The sequence below is a fragment of the Denticeps clupeoides genome, chromosome 1 (genome assembly GCF_900700375.1).
Source record: "Denticeps clupeoides chromosome 1, fDenClu1.1, whole genome shotgun sequence".
Taxonomy (NCBI): Eukaryota; Metazoa; Chordata; class Actinopteri; order Clupeiformes; family Denticipitidae; genus Denticeps; species Denticeps clupeoides.
The window spans coordinates 15,615,058-15,637,867 of NC_041707.1; the positions used below are offsets into that span (position 1 = coordinate 15,615,058).

The window sequence follows — 22,810 nt, forward strand, 5'->3', positions numbered from 1 at the left end:
ACATGTCAGATCCTGGAAGTGACGTGTGTGTGTGTGTGTGTGTGTGTGTGGAGTGTGTTTGGCAACCTCCTGTGAGGATCTCCGGGTGCTTGCCTTAGGTTGGTGTGGCCAGTTGGTGATAAAGTGTGAAGAAGACATTACATCTAATTTCGAACTAATGTATTATTTAATGAATGGAGATTGTAGTTATTTTTATTCTTGGTCATGCTGCAAATATTTGAAACAACGCAAATCAGTTGAATTTTGGTGGTGAGTCAACATTCATCATTGTCTATTATTTTTTTGCTTACTGCAATTCTGTTATTGATCATTTTTATGTCCATTGACCTCATTGATTTACCTAGTTGTGTGTGTGTTTGTGTGTGTGTGTGTGTTTGGAAATTGCTTGGAGCTTGTGTACTGCCGCTAGTCAGCTGGCTTCCCTCCATTATTAATTAGGTCTAAGTGACAGAGAAATTAACCTTGCGTTGCCTCTGGTGGGAAAGAGAGTGTGTGTGTGTGTGTGTGTGTGTGTGTGTGTGTGTGTGTATGTGTTTGCCCTTGTTCTTATATCTTAGCGAGTGCCTGAAGTCCTCCAAAAAACAAAAAGACAGGAAAAATTGTAGGAAGACAAGGACACTGTTTTGTCCTTCTTAATAATTAGCACAACAATAATGACCAATCACGTGTGTTTGTTCCATTCATTTCAAAACACATTCATAATACGCTGCAATGTTTGATATAAAGTCCAGCTTGCAGCTGAAAAATTGTTCCTATGGATCATTTTACTGGGGGGTCCTTGTTCTGACCTCATGCTTGTCTGCTGTCTATCAGCCGCAGGTGTCAGGAGTTTCTCCTGCAGACAAACGTTTCTCATTCCTTTACGTGGTCGATTCCAGTGTTGTCTGGTTGCGTTTGAGGTGGGCTCTGGTGATCTTGCTTTATTACATTATTTAATATTTTGCCTCTTGAAACAGAGATATCACCATTATATAGATCTCAACACAGAATGAACTACTTTGGAAAAAGAACTTTCGTGGTCTGTCTGTCGCTGTGGTTGGGTTTGATCCTCGCTTTACTTTGCTGCCTGCTCAGACATTCAGGATCATTCTCATTTTTCGGAGCAGCATCACTCTATTTCAGGTTCGTTCATCATTTTATCTTCAAGGCAATCAAAGCAAGAGAACGAGAATCCCAAAGTAGTTGCTTTCCTCCTCCTCTCCTCCTCTCCTCCTCCACAGCAAACCGCCTGAATGCCCTGCTGCAGTGACGCATGTTGTGTACTTTAGCTGTAGGTTGGCAGTGCAGTAGTGCCCCGGTCGTAATTGTGTGATATGCTACACGGCTGCATCACAGCTTTTTGATATTTCAGAACGTTTGGCTTCTGCAAATGCTCTAGGGGCCAGGGGCAAGACTTTTATGAGAGGAGAGAGTTTTATCGGAGACTTTCAGATGTGCCGTGCATGTTTAAAATGTTAGACACGCTCTCTTACATTGTGTATTCATGATGAAACATGTTAAGCACACCCTCAATTCTACATTCATTTTGATCTCTACTTAAACCTCAAGGTCATTGGGCAAATTCATAACATTTGCTGGGTAATGTGCACACAACTGGAGATTCACATGTCTTTAAGATGTGTTCCAGAGAGAGCAGTTGTGTGCTTGTTCACAGCGTTTTCTCACCAAGGCTTTATATCACAAATGCTGAATTCAATGCTTTGCACATTGGAAAGAAAGTGTCGAAAGAAAACCAGCCTTCGGAAGACATTTCAGATGGTTTCTTTCGTTGTCATGGGCATTTTCTGGGCTGTCAGACGGGTATGAAAAATAGACACTGCAGGAATATCAAATCAGTGCTCCTTTAAAATGAACAGGAATCAATAGCTGGCAGGTGTCCAGACAGATTGTATTATCTGTACATCTGTATTCGATAAGGTGGATTAAAGGGTTGTCAGCACCTTTCTTGCAGAGGAAAGCCAGCGTGTGATATTTGTACATCTTCACGTCCAGGTCAGATACAGAGCAGAACAACAGATGTTGTTGATTTTGAGATTTGACATATCTGAGAATTTCGTTTCTGTATTTATGCCTGATCGTCCTCCCAGCCACACAGCACCTATGGAGTTTTGGCAAATGGAACCAGTGTTTCCTCTGGGAGGCCTTGTTTTCTGGGTGCAGCCCAAGGTTTGAAGGTGAAAATGACAGTGAATCGGACAGTGCCCCTGTAGCTTGATGAATTACATCAAGCCATTGGCAATTGGCTAGGTTGGGAGTACATGGACCATATAGAAGCCATGCCACCTGCGCTACGTTTTGAGGCTAGTTGTGTTTGCCGCCTCCCAGTTTTCTTTTAATTAGGACTTTAACATCATGTTCTCTACAGCCAGTGAGTTGAGTTGCTTTGTAGGCCCTGCCAGTGCACCCTTAACCCTGTCCTATGGCAGCAGATATTAACTATTGACAATCAAAATCGAATCTTTACCTAAATGAAAACACTATTATATGTGGTACATTGGACCTATTCAAATGCCACTGTACATCTAATATTAGTTTCGCGTGATGTATATTACATAGATAATCAGGTTTGGACAAAAAAAGTAAGCAGAAACTCAATGCAATACTGGACCACGTCTGTCCCCATGATCATCACAGCACCTAAATGTAAGTGTCTTTCAGGCTGCTGGCTTTGAACGTGCACTGACACTTATGACTCAAGTGCCATGAGTCACAGCGTGTGTGAATGAATGTATATTTAGGAACAGTTACTGATTCCAGGACAGAGAAACGGCCGTCGCAATGATTCATCTGACTCTGGTTGGTTGTGTGAAACAGAAACATTTTTCATATCTCTATAATAAAACACCATCACACAATGCCTAATTTAGCCCATTTCTGTGATTCCTGCTAGAGCATCTGACTTCTCGAAGTTTCCACACTCTGCATTCAAATATTTGCATTATTCTGTGGTTACATTAAATGTCTTATTGCTGGAGCATGATGGCTAGTGTCGCACATCAAGCACTTACAGAAATACACAGAAAAACTGTATATTGTTTCTTAGAGATTAGGACGTAACTATACCACCCACACAACCCTTTTTGTTTGAGTGTCCATGTTTGTCTCACCCAAAAGATAAACTTAATGATGTTTGTTATAGACGAAGTATTAAATGGAGCATGCAAGTGGAAATGATAGGGATGGATGCAAGTGTAGTTCAGGAAGTGTTGACAGACATGAGATTGTTTCAGCCCACAATCCAAAAATGCACCAAAACACGAACAAAACTGGCAAAAACCAACTGATATGTATTTAGCATGTCCGCTTAACATGCTCAGACAAGAATTGGTTTCCTCACTAACCCTTCTCCACAACAAATATTTCAAGTATCAGTGAGGTCACGAAAAAGTAATTGACAGCTTTGACAAAAGTGACCATAATGAACAATGCTAGAGAAAGTGAGCCATCACGAGTGTCACTGCCATTCTGGCTTCGCGCCTGGCTGCAGCTCTGAAGAAGTGGCCTCAGTATTTGCTTTGCTCCACTGGCGTTGCGTATCGACACAGCTGGTTGTTGAGTTCATGGGTGGGGGTGGGGGTGGGGTATGGGCTGTTAGGCTGTTCAGCTGAACAGGCCTGAACAGACCCGGGTACCAACTGTGTTTAGCCGAGCGTTATGGTTCTGCATGTTTTTCTCTCATGTTGTTCATCCCGTGTCCAGTGGCCTCAAGTCAGAATCAGGTTTATAGGCAATTCAGCTCCAGTCAATACAATTAATGTACAATTTTCAACTTATATACAGACAGCTCACAATTTATAGAGTATATACAAGATAAAGAAGTGAAAACAGCCATATTATACAATATTCAACCAAGTAAGTGGTCATTTTTATTGCTCAATATCTCAGCAGCATAAACACACTCAATGGGAGTCGAGAGTCAAAATACCAAAATTTCAAACTCAATACCGATATTTAGGATGATACTCAATTGCTGATGCTTTTGAGTAGAAAAACAAACAAGGGAACTTTAATACATAAATAATGTAATAAGTAAACACATAACATAAACAGACAAAAAAACATAATGAATAATTAAATAAACAAACAAAGGAAAGAAATGTATTATAATATAAAAAAAAAACACTCATGCCGCAAAGGTAAAAAATATATGCATGTTGTGCAATTACATAATTGTAAAACACAAGTTTCAAATGCTTGTCCTGCTGCTCGCTTTGATAGCGACAACTTTGAAGCACTTCTTGCAAACAGGCTTGTCCACATCTTCTGGTTTTGACTGTTCATCTGATATACAAAGTACTTTGTGCTACACAATAAATGTTGAAGCTGCTTTCACCCACCGCCATGTTTAAAGTGTCACTCATGTAAACATTGGGTCCTCCAGGTAGCCGGGGAGGGGCTGCCCTCTGCAATGCCTGTTGAATATTGTTGTAGTCTGCTGGAGATTTCTGTGAACTGGCATATGCAAAACTGGACTCTATATATTGATACCAGTGCTAATTGATTTTAAAATTGATACAAAATTTTAGTATCCGACAATCCATTTTTTTGTCAACGTTAGTCTGGACCCACCAACAATCCTGATGAATTGGAGCTGGCTGGATGTCTGATGAAATATTGTGACTTGGATCATCAATACTAGGTTGTATGATAAGAAAGTTGCTTTGTGTTTCTGGGCTCGACTGAATTAAATTATCGAATTAAATAGCTGGTAAGACAGATTCCATTTACAATGTCCACTGAGTTCCCCACGAACAAGGTGTAATATGGTCAGTGAAAACTGATTGAAGAGAGGAGGAATGACACTAAATTAGCAAACACTCCTCATGTGCTATATGTATTATAATAGCATGGAGACTGAGCCCTTAGTGTTTTTATATGGTTTATGTGAGTTGTTGGATGTTTCTGCACAGTTACATGGAGAAAGAGAGCCACGTTGCAACAGGAGAACACAGCGACAGAACGAGTGAAGCATCGCTTTGATAGTGGGGAAACCGTGTTACTCGGTTGAGCTGGATTAGATGACATCAGCCTGTGTATGTGTGTGTGTGTGTGTGTGTGTGTGTGTGCGTGTGCGTGTGTCCAATTTACATGGTAGCAAGCAGGGGGAAGGGTGGTCATCATATCTTGCTTAAACCACGTGGCTTAATCTGAGGCCAGCCAGCAAGTTCACTCCCCCCACCCCGCTCTGCCACCCCCTGCCTCTCCCTCTATGCCCTGCCCGCCGTGTGTATGATGGCTGAGCTCAGCTGGAAACCATGTGCACTAATTTCTGATGTAATCCTTAATCTGGACTCCCTGCTGATACTCTTTATTTTCTCAGTATCAATGAGACTGTGTGTAAGTGCGTATGTGTGTGTGGGTGCCGGGGGTCTTCACCCACACAAGTACACTTGTCTGTCTGTATGCTGTGTGGTGCTCAATTTGCCCTTTTGCATCTGCAGCTCTCTTATTGGCTGCTCTCAGAGAGAGAGTTGGCAATCTGGGTTTTCTTCTCTTACTGGGGAGGGGGTAAGGCTATTATATTTTGGGTGGAGGGCTGGAGCTGTGTTCACACTTAAATTTCAGACTGCACTGACATCACAGTCAGGTTTATTTTATGTCCAGAAACCATTTAACCATGTAACTCATGTAAAATGTTTTTTTTGTAGTTTACACTCCATAGGTTTCATGCTATTCAGTTTGTGTATGTGTGTGTGTATGTGGGTGTAATAAATGCATCATATATAAATGTGTAATACATTTGTGCACTAGGCATGTGTGTTGAGATGTTTTTCTTGTGGGATGTGGACAGTTCTCTGTGTGTGTGTGTGTGTGTGTGTGTGCGCACGTGCATGCATGTGAGCTTGTTTGATGCTAATAGAAAGAGACACATCTGCTGCTGCTACTGGTTGCACATTTATTGACCATTCTTCACCCTTTACACACACACACACACACACACACACACACACACACACACACACAGGTCGCATGAATCGGCACCATGGACAGTTCTTCATTTTGTAGCATGCACATAAATTCTTTGGGGTGTGAATTTGTGGTCCCCTGAGTGTTGCTGATGGTGTGTTAAGCATAAACATACACATATATTGAAGTTAAAGTTGAAGTAGTTAGCAGGGGCAGTGGTAGCCTAGCATTAAGGTGGCAGCCCTTTAATCAGAAGGTTGCCGGTCCGATTCCCGAACCGCTAAGGTGCCACTGAGGTGCCACCAAGCAAAGCACCGTCCCCACACACTGCTCACAAAGCGCCTGTCATGGCTGCCCACTGCTCACCAAGGGTGATTGTTAAAAGCAGAGGACACTTTTTGTTGTGTACACAGTGTCCTGCGCTGCAGTGTTTCAAAATGACAATCGCTTCACTTTCACTTTCAAGTTGAGCTTTATTGTCAATTCAACTACATATATGTTACATAGTACATAGTGAAACAACATTTCTCTGTTGTTTCTCCGTGTAACATTTAAACAAAGTTACATATGGACATAAAGTGCACGTGCGCGACACAGACAAACAGGGCTACATAAAGTGCCATCAGGGGACGCAGGCAGTGCAAGCTTAACATTATCAAAAGCATGAAGGACATAATGATACAGACAGCACTAAACTAGTGAAATGAGTAATACATGTGCAAAGTAAAATAGTGCAAATATTGCCATGCAAAGTGGAACAGTGCAATAATCGATAATATTATGGGGTGTGTGAGTGTGTGTCAGACCAGAGTGAAAAGTTCAGGTGTCTGATGACCTGAACTATTGCAGAAACTATTGCATAGTCTGAAGGTGAGGGCCCGAATGCTTTGGTACCTTTTTGGTAGGAGGTGGGAGGTTGAAGAGTGCATGTGAGGGATGTGCAGAGTCCTTCACAATGGTGGTTGCTTTCTGGATGCAGCGTGTGTGGTGAATGTCCGTTATGGAGGGAAGAGGGACTCCGATGATCTTCTCAGCGGTCCTCTATATCCGCTGTAGAGCCTTGCAGTCGGATGTGGTGAAGTTCCCAAACCAGGCAGCTCTTAATAGTCCCTCTATAGAAGGTGGTGAGGGTGGGCGGTGGGAGATGGGCTTTCCTCAGCCTCCACAGGATGTTGAGCTGGTGTTGAGGAACTTTGTGTTCTTGGCAATCTCCACACAGAATCCGTCAGCATACACACATATACACAATGCTGCTAATGCATATCTTCATTCAGAACCCTCATGTCTGGGCTGCTGAGTTCACAGGAGTGTAGTGTGTGTGTGAATGAATGATTGAATGGCCAGATCACATCCAGGGCAGCAGGTGCCGGCCAGGTCTGTGGCAGTTGCCCTGCCTGGCTGCAGATGCAGCATCGGCTCTGCTCTCCAGGCTAAAGTGCTGTTTGTGTTTGTTAAAGAGGGCACCTGTCGGTTTAAATTAGGCTGGCAGAGAGCAGGGGGCTCTTTAGTGAACAGGGTGATTCAGCAGCTTTACTGGCTGCCACTGCCACGGAACCAAGCTGAGAAAACCGTTTTGGATGGACATGAGGTTAGGAGCAAATGAACCAGTGCTGTGAGTTTTTGTCACGCCAATCACTCAAGATCAACTATAAACCACCATAATAGCCATGCTTCAAAAATTCAATAAATAAAAACAACACTGCTCTTTTATTTGGGTCTATTTCACTTTGTATGGGTGCAGCACACCGGGTATTACTGTTTAAAGAATTAAAGATGCTTTATAGAAGCCAGCCAAGATAAATACCGACTTTTGAAAATGTGATAATCCCCTCCTTTCTTATAATCCTAAGAACAAGTGAGCAAGGTGCCTGCCACCTTAGTCTGGATCAAACCTGAGTGTGTGAATGTTCACCCTCAAAATAACATGTCCGCTCACCTGTCATACCATATCCTTTTCAGTGGTTAAAAGTCCTTCAAGTATGAATGACTTAACTGTTTGTGAAGGTGAGACCTCTTGGGTTTCAGGCCGGATAAAATGCCTGTCATGGGTTTATAGACTTGAGACGAATTTTGCATTTACAAAACTTGTTTACAAGGTGCAGGTTTATAGCTCCCAGCATCTTTTAGCCCATTTTTAAATCTTTATAAGATATTCTCAATCAGGTTGAGGCTGGGTTGAGCTTGGATTAACTCTTAAACCAGGTTAAATCAAGGATTAACTTCTAATAAAGTTGCGTGCACTGCAATTTTTTTAAAGCACTTCTCCTGTGTTATTTCATGCTGATTTCATTGAATAGCTAATTGAACTAATTAAGCTGTGCACGGAACCTTAATTACAAGTTTGTTTGATTGTACAGAGAACTGTAATTACAGACTGGTCCATATGCACAACATTTATTTGCTGGGTCTTGATTCCATATTGAGTCTGAAAATTAATCAGAATGACAGAAGTGACTGACAGTGACTCAGTGAAGGTACCCAAATGATCTCCTCCTTACATTAAACTAATTGGGCCCAATGTTTGGACCGGCTCTATACACAGCACTTGATGCTGAGTGTGGGGCTTGTTCACTAATGTAAGGTCTAAGACATTATCAGGATTTATTTAAATATATAGAAATAACATGTGTTTGCTAGTTAGCTGTACCTTGAAGAGGATCTATCAGCCAGATCACAATCTTTGATGATGTGTTATAAACAGAGTTTAAAATGGGAGGAACCCCAAGATGTTGTTTGTTGCTCTCTCATTACAGTAGTTATGAGAGTTTAGTAGTTTAAACTAAACTGTCCATATTTATTCTTATGAGTAAATAGTTTTTACCTTGCTATAATTCTAATGACAACAGGTTTGTTTGGTTTATTCACATTACATCAATTATCAAAATTTTTAACCAGTGTTCACTTTTTTCAGTGTAGTTTGTAACACTGAACTGGACAATAGTGCCCATTCAGTTGCCCTTACAATGGTAGCTTTAATGGTAGAGGTGTGTATCTTCACTGGTCTCACGATTCGATTACAATTATCAATGTCTCGATTGTTGATGCATCACGATGCATCCCATCAATTTTACAGCATTTATCAGATGCCAAAACCAAAGTTACAGGGACATAATGGTAGTAAGTGGAGTTTGAACTTCTGGTTCTTCTGGTTCATAGGCGAGTGTGTTACTTACTAGGCTACTACCACCCCTACTACATTACTTCACATTATGTTTTCCAATACAAGATAATTCCTCATTCACACGGACTGTTTTTCTGAGGTCAGTGGTGAATGCAGACTGAAAACCAACCATTTTTCTGCTCATTAAGCTTATTTCACACCATTTTCTAAACTCACGTTTTGTTGTTGTTGTTGTTGTAGGTCTCTGTACAGACAGAAACTGAAAATATCAGCTTTGTCTCCATTCCCACTTTTGGTGACTGAACTTCGATGCCCACTTTGGTTCAATTGGTTGTGCAAAAAAAAAAAAAAAAGTGTCACAGGGCGCAGTTCTTGTACAGATAAACGGCAAAAATGTATTTTAAAAGCACATATGAACTGAGTCTCGACTGTCTAAATGAGTATTCAGCTGTTTTTTATGTTGGTAAGTGAATGAACTGTGTGTGAGAAGCAGTGCTGCATGCTGTAAAGCTCAGTCTGCTCTCCATTCTTCTTGTTTCCCATGGAACTAGACATCTAGAATGGAGGCCAAATGAAACCAGACACTGAGTTACTGAGCACGGCTCTTGTGTCTACAGACACCAAGTCCTGCGCTTTTGTTCCAGACGGCCGTTGACCCCACCCACTCATCTGTCGCCTCCATCCCCCGTCACCATGACGCCCTGCTGTTACTGGAGCTGGGCAGCTTTCTCTTTGAGTTAACAGGGCTCACCTGGCACGACTCCATATCCCCCCTGCTTCGAAATGCTCTTATAAACACACACACTCCTTCACAAACAATATACACATACACACACACACACACACACACTGATAAACCTGTCTTTGTCACGTTCCTAAGTCTAGGGGTCTAAGAAACGCGACAAGGGTGTGGAGAGGAGGAGGTCCACTGTTACACATACAAACAGTGCTTTTATTTGCAGGGTGCTAACATGTACAATAATACAGTGGACTCAGGACAGCTAACTAACATCAAAAAAGCCAAAAGGAAGGGATGGTCCAGCGGGGATAACTCAAACATGCACAAGTTAACAAAAAAGCACATAAAGCTAACAGGCTAACACAGGCAAACAACAAAGGGTCTATCACACAAAGCAACAAGAAACATGAACAAGATCCCCAACGGAGCTCCTTGCAGATCTCTGTGGACCCTGAGGACCTCCCAAAAGACCTGCCGAACACCATCTGAAGTCTCTTTACATAGATGGAGCTGACCAATGGCAGATGGTAGGTGGAGCTGGTAGGCTTCAACTCCTCCCACAAAGTAAACCTAAAAGAGACAGGACACAAAAACACGTCCAGCCACACAGAACACGTGAGAGAACAGTCCTTATTACATGCACACACATCCACCAATACATACATACACATCATCATCATCGCTGCTCCATTTAGAAAGTTCTTTTGACTCTGGCAGCTCTGCCACTCATAAAGACTTTTTTCAGCCAAAGATAGGCAGGCAGGAGTTCCTGTAACCCACAGCCATATTTCAGAACAGACACTGCAGTCTTGCTGTGCCACCCACCCTCCCCCGATCCCATTAGCTAATAGAGCAGAAGGCAGCCATAGATGGAACCAGGCAGACAACAGTGACGCCACGGCCTGCAGCACCTCTGAAGCCCTGTTCCCATTAGCAAATAGAAGCCTTACCCAGAGAGACGATGACGATCTCATTGTGACAAAGAATGACACAGAAGTGCCTGAAAAGAGGGGACTGAAGGATCTGGAAGAAGAAAATAGAGGTGATGCTAGAATAAAAGGCTGGTAGAAAACGGTTTTTAAAAACTTGACCCAAGCACATTTTTTAGCAGGTTAATGTTGGGGAACGTGCAGTATTACAATCTGGTGTTATATCTGGAATTGGTCTGAGGTGTAGCTTATATCTACGTGTGGCTGGCCTGCTCTAACCCGGTTCAACTGAAGTACATTTACTTCACGGACCACTGCAGATGGAGTAGTGACCCCAAATCAAGCCAGAAAAAGGGAAAATTGTGCCACTAGCCTTTTACTGTCAGAATTCTTGTCAGTATCCTTTTTTTTTATAGAAATGCAGCATTTTGTGTCAAACAAATCAATATTCAAATGAATTAACATAATGTAAACATTCTGTAGTGTGTACAGGAATCAGCTGGCAAACACTGGTTTGCCCACTGATCAGAGAGAATTAAAGATGAAGGTCCCCTCAGAACAGACACTGGCGCGCCACAACAGTAATGCAGGGTTCTTGTGAGGAGCCAAATATGAATGCGCAGTGCGCTGTGCTGAGCTAGAATGGTGCTCTGGACGGCCTCAAGGAGACCATGACCATGTTCTGCTGCAGACAGCATGCATTATGGACATGTGTGCACATGGCTGTAGAAAGCCCCCTTCTTCTTTTTTCCTGTACACTAATCTGTTCCCGATGGTTAGTTTTTCAGGAACATCACAGTGTGGGTATTTCTGGATTGATTCAGCGGTGGTGTTTATGACCGCTGAGCTCTGTTCAACCCAACAGCTGGAGTTCTAACGCTTATAAAACACACACACTGAGCTTGTGTGCCTTTAGTTCATGCATGCAGCAAGCATGCATGAGAGTGTGCGAATGTGTTAGTATTGCGTGAGTATTGTGGGTCATGGAATGATTTGCACCATCTGTCCTCTGCTTGTTTGAATGAAGAGTCGAGGTTAATCCACCCTACCCCCTTTAGGACATGTAGTGCAGCTGATAATGGGAGCTGAGCAGTGTGTATGTTAGATTAGGTGTGTGAGTGTGTGCACCAGTCCGTATCTGTTTCCATGTAAATGTTTTTGCATGCATGCACCTGTGTGCATAGCAAGACTATTTTGGGTGCTTGTGTAACTGTGAGTAACTATGCACAGTAGTTTAGTGTGAGTGTAATTAAAGGTCCCCTATTATGAAAATGTCATATTGTGCGAATATTTAACATTGATACGAGTTCCCCTAGCCGGTCTGTGGCTGTATAAAGAGTGCTGTGAATTCTCTGTTGCCGTTCAGAGAGCGGCAGCTCAGACGGTCGGATATGGAATTATTGTCATCAAAAGGGGAAAGGTTACCTCCTGTTTCTCCTGCCTTGTCCAAGAGAATTTCCCACCCCTCCCCTAAAAGAAGTAACTCCACCGACCATCATGGCTTGAAAATGTGCAAAGCATTGCAGTTGTTTGGTAATTGCATGTACAAATGAACACAAATGTTTTTTTTTCCCCTCACGCGAGTGTGATTGGCTAAAGTGGCTCTAATTCTGCACCAGGACCTTTAATGTAATTAATGTGTAATAATGTATTTGGAAAATACAATTGTACAGTGGTAAGCACTCCATGTTCACATACTATGGGGCAGTGGTGGTCTAGTGGTTAAGGATGCGGCCCCTTAATCAGAAGGTTGCTGACCACACACTGCACCCCGGGCGCCTGTCGTGGCTGCCCAGCACTTCACTTTCACTACTATTACATGAGTATGCATTTGTCACAGCTTGAAAGTGCATTTTTAGTGTGTGTGAGCAATTATTTGAATGTGTGTATGATGTTTGTGTGTGTGTGTCACATCATCCTCTGTGCCACTTGAGCAAGTCTCTCTTTAATCGCTCCAGGCTCCATATCTCGTGCCCAGCTCTGCTCACTCGCTGAGTCTTACAGTAGGAGGCACGGGCTAAGCCAGGTCAAGTGGCTGGTGAGGGAGCCTCGCACGCTGCTGAGCTTTCCGCCGACCCGCTCCCTCCTAGCTGTCCTCCCAAGTCACAGTTCCTCTCTGCAGCCCTTGACCGGCAGATCTATTGCACTGATTCTTTCTGACACCTTATACAAGCTGACGCAAGGTTCCCTATTCATAACAACATCTGATGATATGTCTATTGAATACAGCAATTCAAATAGCTTTTTTTCTTGTTATGTAGCTTTTGTTTCAGATGTTAAACTTGTAGTTTTGAATGGGTGAAATATCTAATGTCTGCTATTTACAGCCACTTCATGTATGATTGTGTAATATGGCTGGTGGGATGTGTATACTGGTGTACTGGGCTCATCTGGACCAAGATCCTCATGCTGGGTATTTCAGGACTGGACTGAATCTATGAAATCCAATGGGTTTAATGGGTGATAAATGGTGCATTTTCTTCTGATTGCTTTAAGGGATTAGAAAGAGGGAAGCTCAGAGAACATGAGAGAGCAAGTACTTGAGAGACAGAGCGAGGAGAGTGGGAGGAGGGTACTTTTGCCTGGTCTTGGTTTTACTCACATTTAGAACTGCGGCGCTCTGCTCTCGATTGAATAGGGTTACGCCGGCAGGCATCAAAGCCATTTTAAAGAGCTTAGACTGCGAGAGTGTGAGTGCCAAAACTGCAGCCAACAACCAGAGGCGCTTCCAGAATGAGAATAGACAGTCATAGAAGAGCCAAAGGAAAAAATGTATCATACCAAGAGATGACCAGTTCCCGACCACCACCCACCTCTCCAGTCCACCAGAAATAAAGCAGCTTTTGAATATCAATGCTGGATTGTCTGCAACCCGTTATTAGTGGCCAGGGAGCTGGAGAGTTGTACCTCCGTCCATCAATATGGACCCACGGTAACATGAGCAGACAGAGGAAGAAATTGCTCATTGAATCGTACAGTTCTATCACTCCTAAATATCCTACTCTTATCCTCCCCTGGGGCCTGGGAGGAACTGTCCACAGAAAATCATTTATTCATCCATTCTTCCATTTGGATGATTAAACAGAGTTCTGTATTGTATGAAATGTGTGTATGTGTCTGTGCACATTGCATCTACATTCTGTTCAGCAGTCAGGGGAAGTGCAGACGGGTGTTATGTAATGTTAAGGTGCCGGAGGACTCTCCCATGCTGGAGAAGTGCTGGATGAAAATGCAGAGGTGATATAATATGATTCAACATGCATGACCTCAGACTGATGGAACTCATGCATAGGTATGAGTAATGAGCAGAGAGAAATAACACAAAATGCACACGTGTCCAGGCACACGCCCTTCCCTACCCCCTGCTAACAGGAATATGGCCTCCTGAAGATGTGGTGATATTGTCATGACTGGCTTTGTGACAATGACAAAAGGCTAGTATCAGCAGGTAGTGATTGTGTCACTCACCCTGTGCATAAAGAGCACATGGTTCATTTTATTATGTTATTGGTTGAAATAATATGATATTTTGTTCACTCACAGTACCCATCATTAAGACCATTTGAGAACAAGCAGATCCTGCAGATTAGTGTAAATAATGGGTTAACTCAGTGACCCCGTTTGTCAAGTCTTTGTTTGACTACTCATGACAACACCTGACCTTGGCAAAGGCTACTCAGTCCTCCAAGAGAGGGCAAATATTTCATAATATGTCATCTTATTATACTTACATCATTTACATTTATTCACAGGTGTCAGTATGGTGATGATCACATACAAACACTAAAACATTATTTGCAGCATGTTTTATGATGGTTTTTGTTTTATTTTATTCAGTGTTCTTCAGTGCTCCAAATAAAATTATTAAAACTACCCTGCTCTGTAATTCTTGTAATGTTTTAGTATTCTTTGCTGATAAATTTCATAATACGTTGCAAATATGAAACTTATTTATTTTAACTATTTATTTAAACATTGTCTTATTTTCAAGGCACATTTCCCAATTGTATCTCTCTTAACATGCATTTAAAAATTTGTCTTGGTGTCACTAATTTATTTTAAAAAATATAAACAGTTACATAAGTAAGTCATTGTGAAACACTGCAGCACAGGACACAGTGACAAAACGAAATGTGTCCTCTGATTTTAACCATCACCCTTGGTGAGCAGTGGGCAGCCATGACAGGCACCTGGGGAGCAGTGTGTGGGGACAGTGCTTTGCTCAGTGGCACCTCATTGGCACCTTGGTGGTTTGGGATTTGAACCGGCAACCATCTGATCATGAGTCTGTTTCCTTACCCGCTAGGCCACCACTGTAAACATGGACTGGTTTATAAGTAAAGAGGTAACTTGTTGTAAAATGTGACTGGTAGAAAACAAGTAAAAATTTTTTTTTGTCTCTGCAGTCTAGCTCTCCACCCGGAGCGAGTGCTGGTGGCGACAGGTCAGGTGGGAAAAGAACCATATATCTGTGTGTGGGACTCATACACCACACAGAGCGTGTCCATCCTGAAAGACATGCACACTCACGGCATCGCCTGCCTGGCCTTTGACTTGGAGGGGCAGGTGAGAAAGACTCAATTACATCCTGTGAATCAATACGTTTTTATTTATGCTTTGCTTTTTACAACGTACTGTACATTGTTACTACTGACATCGTACGGACGTACTGACATCCTGTATCCTGCATTCAATCACTGAAAATAAGGGCTCATATTCTGGAAGACCAATTGGTGTTTCCTGTTTCAGGAAAAAGACTGGTTTTAATTTAAGAAAGATTATTTAACACACCAGAAGATCATTCTTCATTTAAATGCATTCCCAAATATCTGAAACAAGAAGAGACCCTGAAATTTGGCAGATGGTGAGAGAGTGTGACAGGAGCCTGTGTTGTGGCATAATCATCAACTTCTCGCCTCTGTATGTTCATACAAACACAGCACAATCTGGACATCATACTAAAGACAATGGTGAATCATAATTATTAACAATTGTGAACAACAGTGAACTGTTTTAAAGGGGAAATGGGCCACCGCAACATGATGGAGGATGCACTGGTGCTCACTGTTCACCAAAACCATTTCTGCCCCAACAAACAAGTTCATAGGCAACCATCCAGAATGACTGGGAATGCCCTGCTGTGATTTAAGCCCTTACTTGTCCAGTACACACTAACACCAAATTCTGGCAGTTGCTATTTTCCTTTTTGTTTAATTTCTAAGCAAGAAATGTGTTTTAATTCTCTTTTAATTCTATTTACCTTGTGTGAACCGAGTCTTTTATTGCCTGTGGATTGAACCAAACACATTGTGTCATGTTTTAGCTGCTTGGATTAACAGCCCACCATCCCTCGCAGCCTTTCCCAGTGTCTCATTTCTCTGGTCTGGTCCCATGAGGGCTGCAGCGCAAGCGTTTCTGTGTACACTCCCTGCTGTCAGACATGGAGGGAAAGAGAAAAAAAAAAGTCTGATTTCCAAAATCAATATTTCATGGCTAGCTGGGCTGCATTTGATCTCACCGCCGAGTGTTCCTGCTCCCGCTGGGACTTGTCGCCATAAGCAGAGCTGCACAGCCGAAGTGTTGGAGTAGAGAAAGCTAAATTAACCTCATCTGTATCTTTCAGGATGACTTGAGAAGGATGAAATGGCCGGACACTGTGGGTAAATCTTTAAATGTCTGCAGAAGCTCTTCTCTTCTGCTTGGTGTCATGAAGCCTGTGTCATGTCACCGATCCGCCCGCAAGCAGGGTTGGCACAGAGCACTGCTGTCGACCAGTCAACTTGTTTTTATGACACTAACAAGCAGAATATATGCTTTAAGCCTGCATAGCGTTGGCATATAACAGGGGATCCTATATGGTGAAATGATTTTTAACTTCATTCTGTAGCAGAAAATACTATTTTACATTCAATGTACAAAGCATTATGGATCCCTTCTTATTGTTTTTTTTTGCCCTCAGTGCAGCATCAGCTAGACTGTCTGGCAATACTTTGAGCAATAAACCCACTTTTATGGGATGAGGGATAAACCTCCAGGTTGCATTTAAAGTACGTCTTGGGTTTGAATCTCAGACTTGCTTTTTTTTTTTCAATCCATGCCTGGGGATGTTATCAAACATAATTGGCTCATTTAATCTCATATATCATAAATCATATATCACCTCAGTGACACTCATGAAATGAAGAAGCCAGGTCTTGTGATGAAGCCGTATGGCAGCAACCCCCAATAATAATTTGAATAAGCCAAACTGGTAATAGGCTTTGTCATGGTATGGAAATCCTGAATCCTGAAGGTGTTATGTGTCACACGTGGCAACATGACCATCTTAGTTCCTAAATAGACACTCCAGCTAGCCCTATGAGGTCCAAAGTCATTCAAACGTGAAATTTGGGCTGATGTGGCTATGGCATGCTTGATGGAAGAGTAGCTTCGGTAGTCTCATCTATTACCCAGGATGGTGATGTGTACTGAGTGGATTTTGTGTGCTGCTGTGTTGCACTGTAACTGACCCTTATGGTCACATGTAGTTTTGGTTTTGGTTGAAAAACAAAAAAACAAAAACCCTCAAAAATATTACATTACATTATTAATAAAAATAAACGGCTTACACCTTTAGCTTTTAATACTGAATAGCCCAGGCTTGGCCAGCACCAAGCTTTCCATTCAGCCAGTGTAAAACTGTCTCCAATAAAGATAAAATGAACACGGAACCATGTATCACAATATTTTTAAAATAGCTTTTTCCCTTTATGTCCACTGCTGACAAGTGAACTAAGAGAGAATGATGGGTGTACACAACATGGCAAGTGTCCCAGCCAGCTTCTGTGAGCAAGGTTAGGTTTTTTTAAAGCCGTATTGCCCTCACCATCATCTCTCCAGGCATCTTGGATCATGGAGCACAGGGGGAACAGCTCTGAGCTATATTATGTGATTTTCTGCTATGAAGACTCTTATGATTCTTCAATAGCTCACTTTCTCACATATTTGTAGTTGAAAATTGTATTTAATTACTTTTTTATTGAATTTTATACCAGTGTCTCTGTAACAGCATAACGTTCCATCAACATTGTTTGAATGAAGTAATTACACAGAGCAAAGGCTTTTGAAAATCAAATCAACTTAGGGCCTTTGGGGAGTCACCATTTGTATTACACTTGAAGACTAGTTTATCTATTATTTTATAATTATTTGATCCTTTGTTTAACAGTGTTTGGTGTCTGTGGGGCTGGATGCAAAGAACACAATCTGTGTTTGGGACTGGAGGAAAGGGAAGGTGCTGGCAGCTGCTCCAGGCCATACAGACAGGGTACTTACACATCAACACTTTTACACACACACACACACACACACACACACACACACACACACACACACACAAACACTTATGTCACAGTGAGGACTAGACCACCACTAAATTAAATCTCTATAACAAAATATAATTTTTTTGGCTCCTTTTCAGTTGAATGAGTGTAAACATTTAAATATGTATATGAGACAGACAGTGCTAAAGTAGTGAAATGAATAATAAATGTCCGAAGTAAAATAGTTCAAATACTGCTGTGCAAAATGGAACGGCGCATTAATAGCAGTTACTTTTTGCAGCATTTTTAAAATTGCTTTTTGCACCTTTTTGTACACTGCAGTTCAACCCATTTACCATTAGGAAGATAATGATGCTATAACAGTGTTATGTCATCAGGAGGAATGAGCTACATCCCAGGACTGCAAACAGCTACAGACAAACAGAACCTACAGAATGGTTCTGCCATGATTCCTGTAATAATTGTTCTTTTTCCTCAGATATTTGATATATCATGGGATTTATATCAGCCAAGTAAGCTTGTGAGCTGTGGAGTCAAACATATCAAGGTATGGTGTTTTTTTTTTTTTAATGAAACTTTGTGTAAAAGAGGTTTATAATGTTTTATTTTTCCTTTCAAGGTTCAAGCTGCATCAATGCACATGTTGTGCAGGCCTTCAAGGTCTCGAGCTTCCCCGGGGAAGCCTTTTACACTGAATTTGATATAAATAGTAAATGGGGCAGCTTGGTAGTGCAGTAGTTTGAGCTGCTAACTCAGACTGAGTTCAGCCACTGGCTATATGCAGAACTTCTTAGCTGTTGCATGAGTTTCATCCAAGTGCACCAGCTTCCTTCTGCAGGCTTGTTAGCTAGCAGCAGGAAATTAGCCCGTGTCCGAGTGTATGGGCTCTCTCTGGGTTTGTTCCCACTTTGTGTCTGGAGATTGATGGGATATGTTCTGGCTTCCCCGTGTGACTGACTTGGACAAATGGGTTCAGTGATGGAAGCGATAGTATAGTCTTATAAACCACTATTAAATAAGACCCAGATCTAAAGTTCTTATAAGCAATTGTACCAATCTTACTAACATCTGCCTGATGTTTAGTCATACACTGTTCTGTAAATGATTCAAACTAAGGTAGGTACATAAATCACAAACATTATCACACAATGAGAACACCAGCAGTGAACCCTAAAAGGAGACCCAATATTTAGAGTGAATTGCTTTGTATTTTGTTAGAAACTGTCAGTGTTTTAAAGAAGTTGACTTTTCTTTGGCTTTGAGTGGCATAAGAACCTCTTTGGAGAAAGAGGTGCAGCCTTGCAGCTATTCATCACCTACAACTGAAGTCTGAAGGACAGGCATCGATTCAAAGAAGTCCTTGTCAGAAAGAACACAGTGTTGCTGAATATTTCTGTGCTGATTTAGTTCAAACTATCACCTTTGGTAGCTGGGTGTGAGGATACTATATTCTTCACTATTCAGTAATTGAAGGCTCTGTTCTGCTTTCAGCTGCTGCTGGCTAATACAAACCTTGACTCCTTGTTTCATGTGAGCGTGGATGTGGGTGGAACGCGCCTGCATCTTGTGCTCAAGAGAGTGCAGATGAATGCTTAGCACGAATCGTGGGCTTTTCAAAAAATAGATTTTGTAGTGCACTTCGCCACCCCGAACAGCTGTGTTGGGTCAAAACTGTGCTATGGCCCTGCAGAGCTGATCGGTTGTGTATTTATTAGTGTGTGCATTAGACGTGTGTGTGTGTTTGTGGAGGGACTGTTGTCAATTCATCCTTTTCTGTAAAGACAACAATGTGCTCCTTGGAGAAATCAATTTTGTGTTGAGTGAATCAGAATCCTCTCTCCCTCCCTCTCAGCTATGGAATTACTGAGCTGTGTGGAGGTGGAAATACACAGTCAAATAAAGAGAGATGGGAGGATGCAGGGGGAGAAAGATGAAAGGAAGAGAGACATCAGACATCAGTAACAAATTGTTCTAACAAAGTAACAAAGGTTCTGCTTTCATTGGTTTCTCCTCTTCACTCTCTTTGTCTCTGTCTCTATCTTGCTCTCTTTCATTTTCGTATTGTCACTCTGCCTCTCTCTTATCCCTCTGTCCATTCCATTGCCCTGTCTCTCCCTCTTCTTATCTGTCTTTGACGCCTGGTGCAAGGACAGCGCGGTTGTCCCACATAATTCCTGAGCCTTTCCCCATGGACCATGTGACATCTGCTCTCTGGGCCTGCGCTTGCTCAGCGATTATAGCACTCAGTGCAGACAGGAGATTTAGGCTGCAGTAATCCCCCTTTCTAAGGCAGCCACTGGGAAACACTGGCTTCTATCACCTCCCTCTTTCTCTCTATTTCCCCTCCTCCCTCTGCAGTGGCGGAGCGCTGCTTCCTGGCCAGTGTGTTCACATGGATTTCCCCATGGAGATTATCCAGCTTTGTGCACCCCAGATCATAAAACATGGAATAAATGTGAATATGAATATTCTGCAGTTCAATTACAAAAAAAGTACATCTGGCACAGATGTTCAGATTAATGAGGTAATAATGTTTATGGAGGAAATATAATGTTGATTGCTAATGTATTCATGAGAAATTAGTTTCTTTGTTGGACTCTGTCCGCCTGGTTGGCATTAAGCTAATGTGAGCAATTAGGGCTGTCAACCAGCCGCTCCATCACATTTAAACACTCCGCCTCGACTACAGACTTACAGCTGCTCTGGTGACACCTCTAACATGGCTGGAAGAGGTTCTGAAAGTAGACATAAGTCTTATTGCAATTTATGCTGCTTCTCTTTATCTTTCTCTCTATGTATCTCCACCCTGACTCCTCGCTTTTAAATCACTGCCGCCGTCTGTCAGAACAGTTCGGCAGAACAGCCTGTGTCTTGCTGGATATGGATTCTAGAATGAGGCTCAGGTGGCTTTTATGTTAGAGCTAAGAAAATTTCAATGGGAGCCAGGGGGCACATAATCTTCAACTGTTTTTTATGTGGTCATATTGCTTTTTAAAGGGTTCCCTCAGCTCAAACTGCACCCGTGTGGTTTCACCAGTTAGCGTGCATACCTTTTGTAGGCTTTGTTATTTAGCAGGCTAAAGCATCATCGTCGGTGCTAATTTAGTAGCAGTAATTATGCATATGACAGTGGTGTGTGTTGGAAAAAAGTTGGAATTATGGCTTTGATTTTTTTGTTTCCAGAGCTCTTCAGATGAAAGATATTGAGCTGCTGTGTTGGCTTCCTGGTTAGTGCACCAGGAAGAAGGTGTGAGTTTGGCATGGCAATGAAAGTGAGACGCTGAGGTCCTGATACCACTTCTGAAAGGGTAGAGCCTAACATACGAGAACAGTAAGAGTGGGCTTATTAACCCGAGGGTGAAAGTGCCTCGGAAGCGCAGATGTGAAATACCGAGTCAAATTTTCATTGTAGTTTGGAGTTCATTTGCTGTGTTGGTTCACAGAACCCAATCTTGTATTTCAGCAGGGTGCATAAATACATGAAAAGGGTATTGGGGGAAAGAGAAATAAATCATATAAGATGACAGAAAAGCATATTTATGTGTTTTAACTGTTTAATTGGTCTCACAGAGTACCTTGATGTGAACAAGGGATAAATGATACAACTTACCAGACAGTCACCTGTAAACACACAAAATATCAGTGAAACAGATGAAAAAAACATTTTTTAAGTTCAGCTTTTAGCTTTAATTTCAAGGTTGAATCCCATACAATATTCATTAAGGCAGAGAGGTAGAATGTATTATTCATTGTTTTGACTAAGAATATGTTGGTTTGGTGGGGTGTGATTCTCACTTAGATTTCAAGAGGTCTAAGAATCACATCTCAAATAAAACTGGCAGGATCTTTGTCACAGCTAACGATTGTAACAGCATTTACATTTATGGCATTTATCAGACGGACCTAATAGCAACTTACAATCAGTAGTTCCAGGGACAGTCCCCCTGGAGACACTAAGTGTCTTGCTCCTGGACAGAAGAGTAGTAAGTGGATTTTGAACCTGTGAATTTGTGAAGTTCTGGTTCGTAGGCCCTTATCCAGAGTAACCTACTAGGCAACAACCACTCCTGATTTCTGAGAGAATTTCAAAGACATGTCCATTACTACTCTACATGTTAAGTGTTTTACCCAGAAATGAGCTCATTGTTCTGTAGTTCTATATTGTCTATTCTTTTCCTCAATAAGCAAAAACTGTGCTTAATGGAAACACGTCAATTAGGTAATATTACACAAAACTGCAATGAAAACTTGTGATGTGGTTCATCTGGACAGAGGAGGGTTGACTTGCTCATAAAAGGGAAGAGCATAATTCTTTTGTAATAGTGTTTAATCAATTTTGTAAAGATATTGCTTCAGTTTTGTACTAATGTGTTGTGGAAATGTTACTGCACCATTTATTTTCTCTGTCATCACCTTTCTGTTTGTTCTCTCACTTTGTTCAGTTTCTTATTCATTTTCCCACCTTCCTCAGCCTTGTTTCTTTTGGGTTATTTATCTACCCTGTTCTCATTCTCATTCTCGCCCTCTTCTCACTAGGTGGCATTTCACCTTCTATTCTTAACATTTTCAATTCCTTGTTTCCATCTTTCCCTCTCACTCTCTTTCAGACGTCTACATCTCTCATGAAAATCTTCTCTACATCCTTTTACCTCTCATTTACACTGGTCCTTTTGCCACCTCCGCAGCAGTGAGTTAGCTCTGTTCCCCTCAATGCTTATCACTTAGAGCCAGAGGTCTGCACTGTCATGCCATATCAAACCCATCTGGTCCCAGATCAGTGTTGGCCACAGAA

The 22,810-nt window shown here is 41.9% G+C and overlaps 1 protein-coding gene across 5 annotated transcripts in view; it reads left to right on the plus strand.

Moving 5' to 3' along the window:
* eml5 (EMAP like 5) overlaps positions 1–22,810 on the plus strand; it is a 55,923-nt gene that overhangs the window by 1,088 nt on the left and 32,025 nt on the right. For all 5 annotated transcript variants that reach the window (XR_003749563.1, XM_028977505.1, XM_028977514.1 and 2 more), the window contains exons 2-4: positions 15,103–15,262; positions 17,904–18,002; positions 18,497–18,565. Coding sequence is in view for 4 of the 5 variants with exons in the window: in XM_028977505.1 (XP_028833338.1) it covers positions 15,103–15,262; positions 17,904–18,002; positions 18,497–18,565 (328 nt within the window). In the remaining variant the exon portion in view is untranslated. The remainder of the gene's footprint in view (positions 1–15,102; positions 15,263–17,903; positions 18,003–18,496; positions 18,566–22,810) is intronic.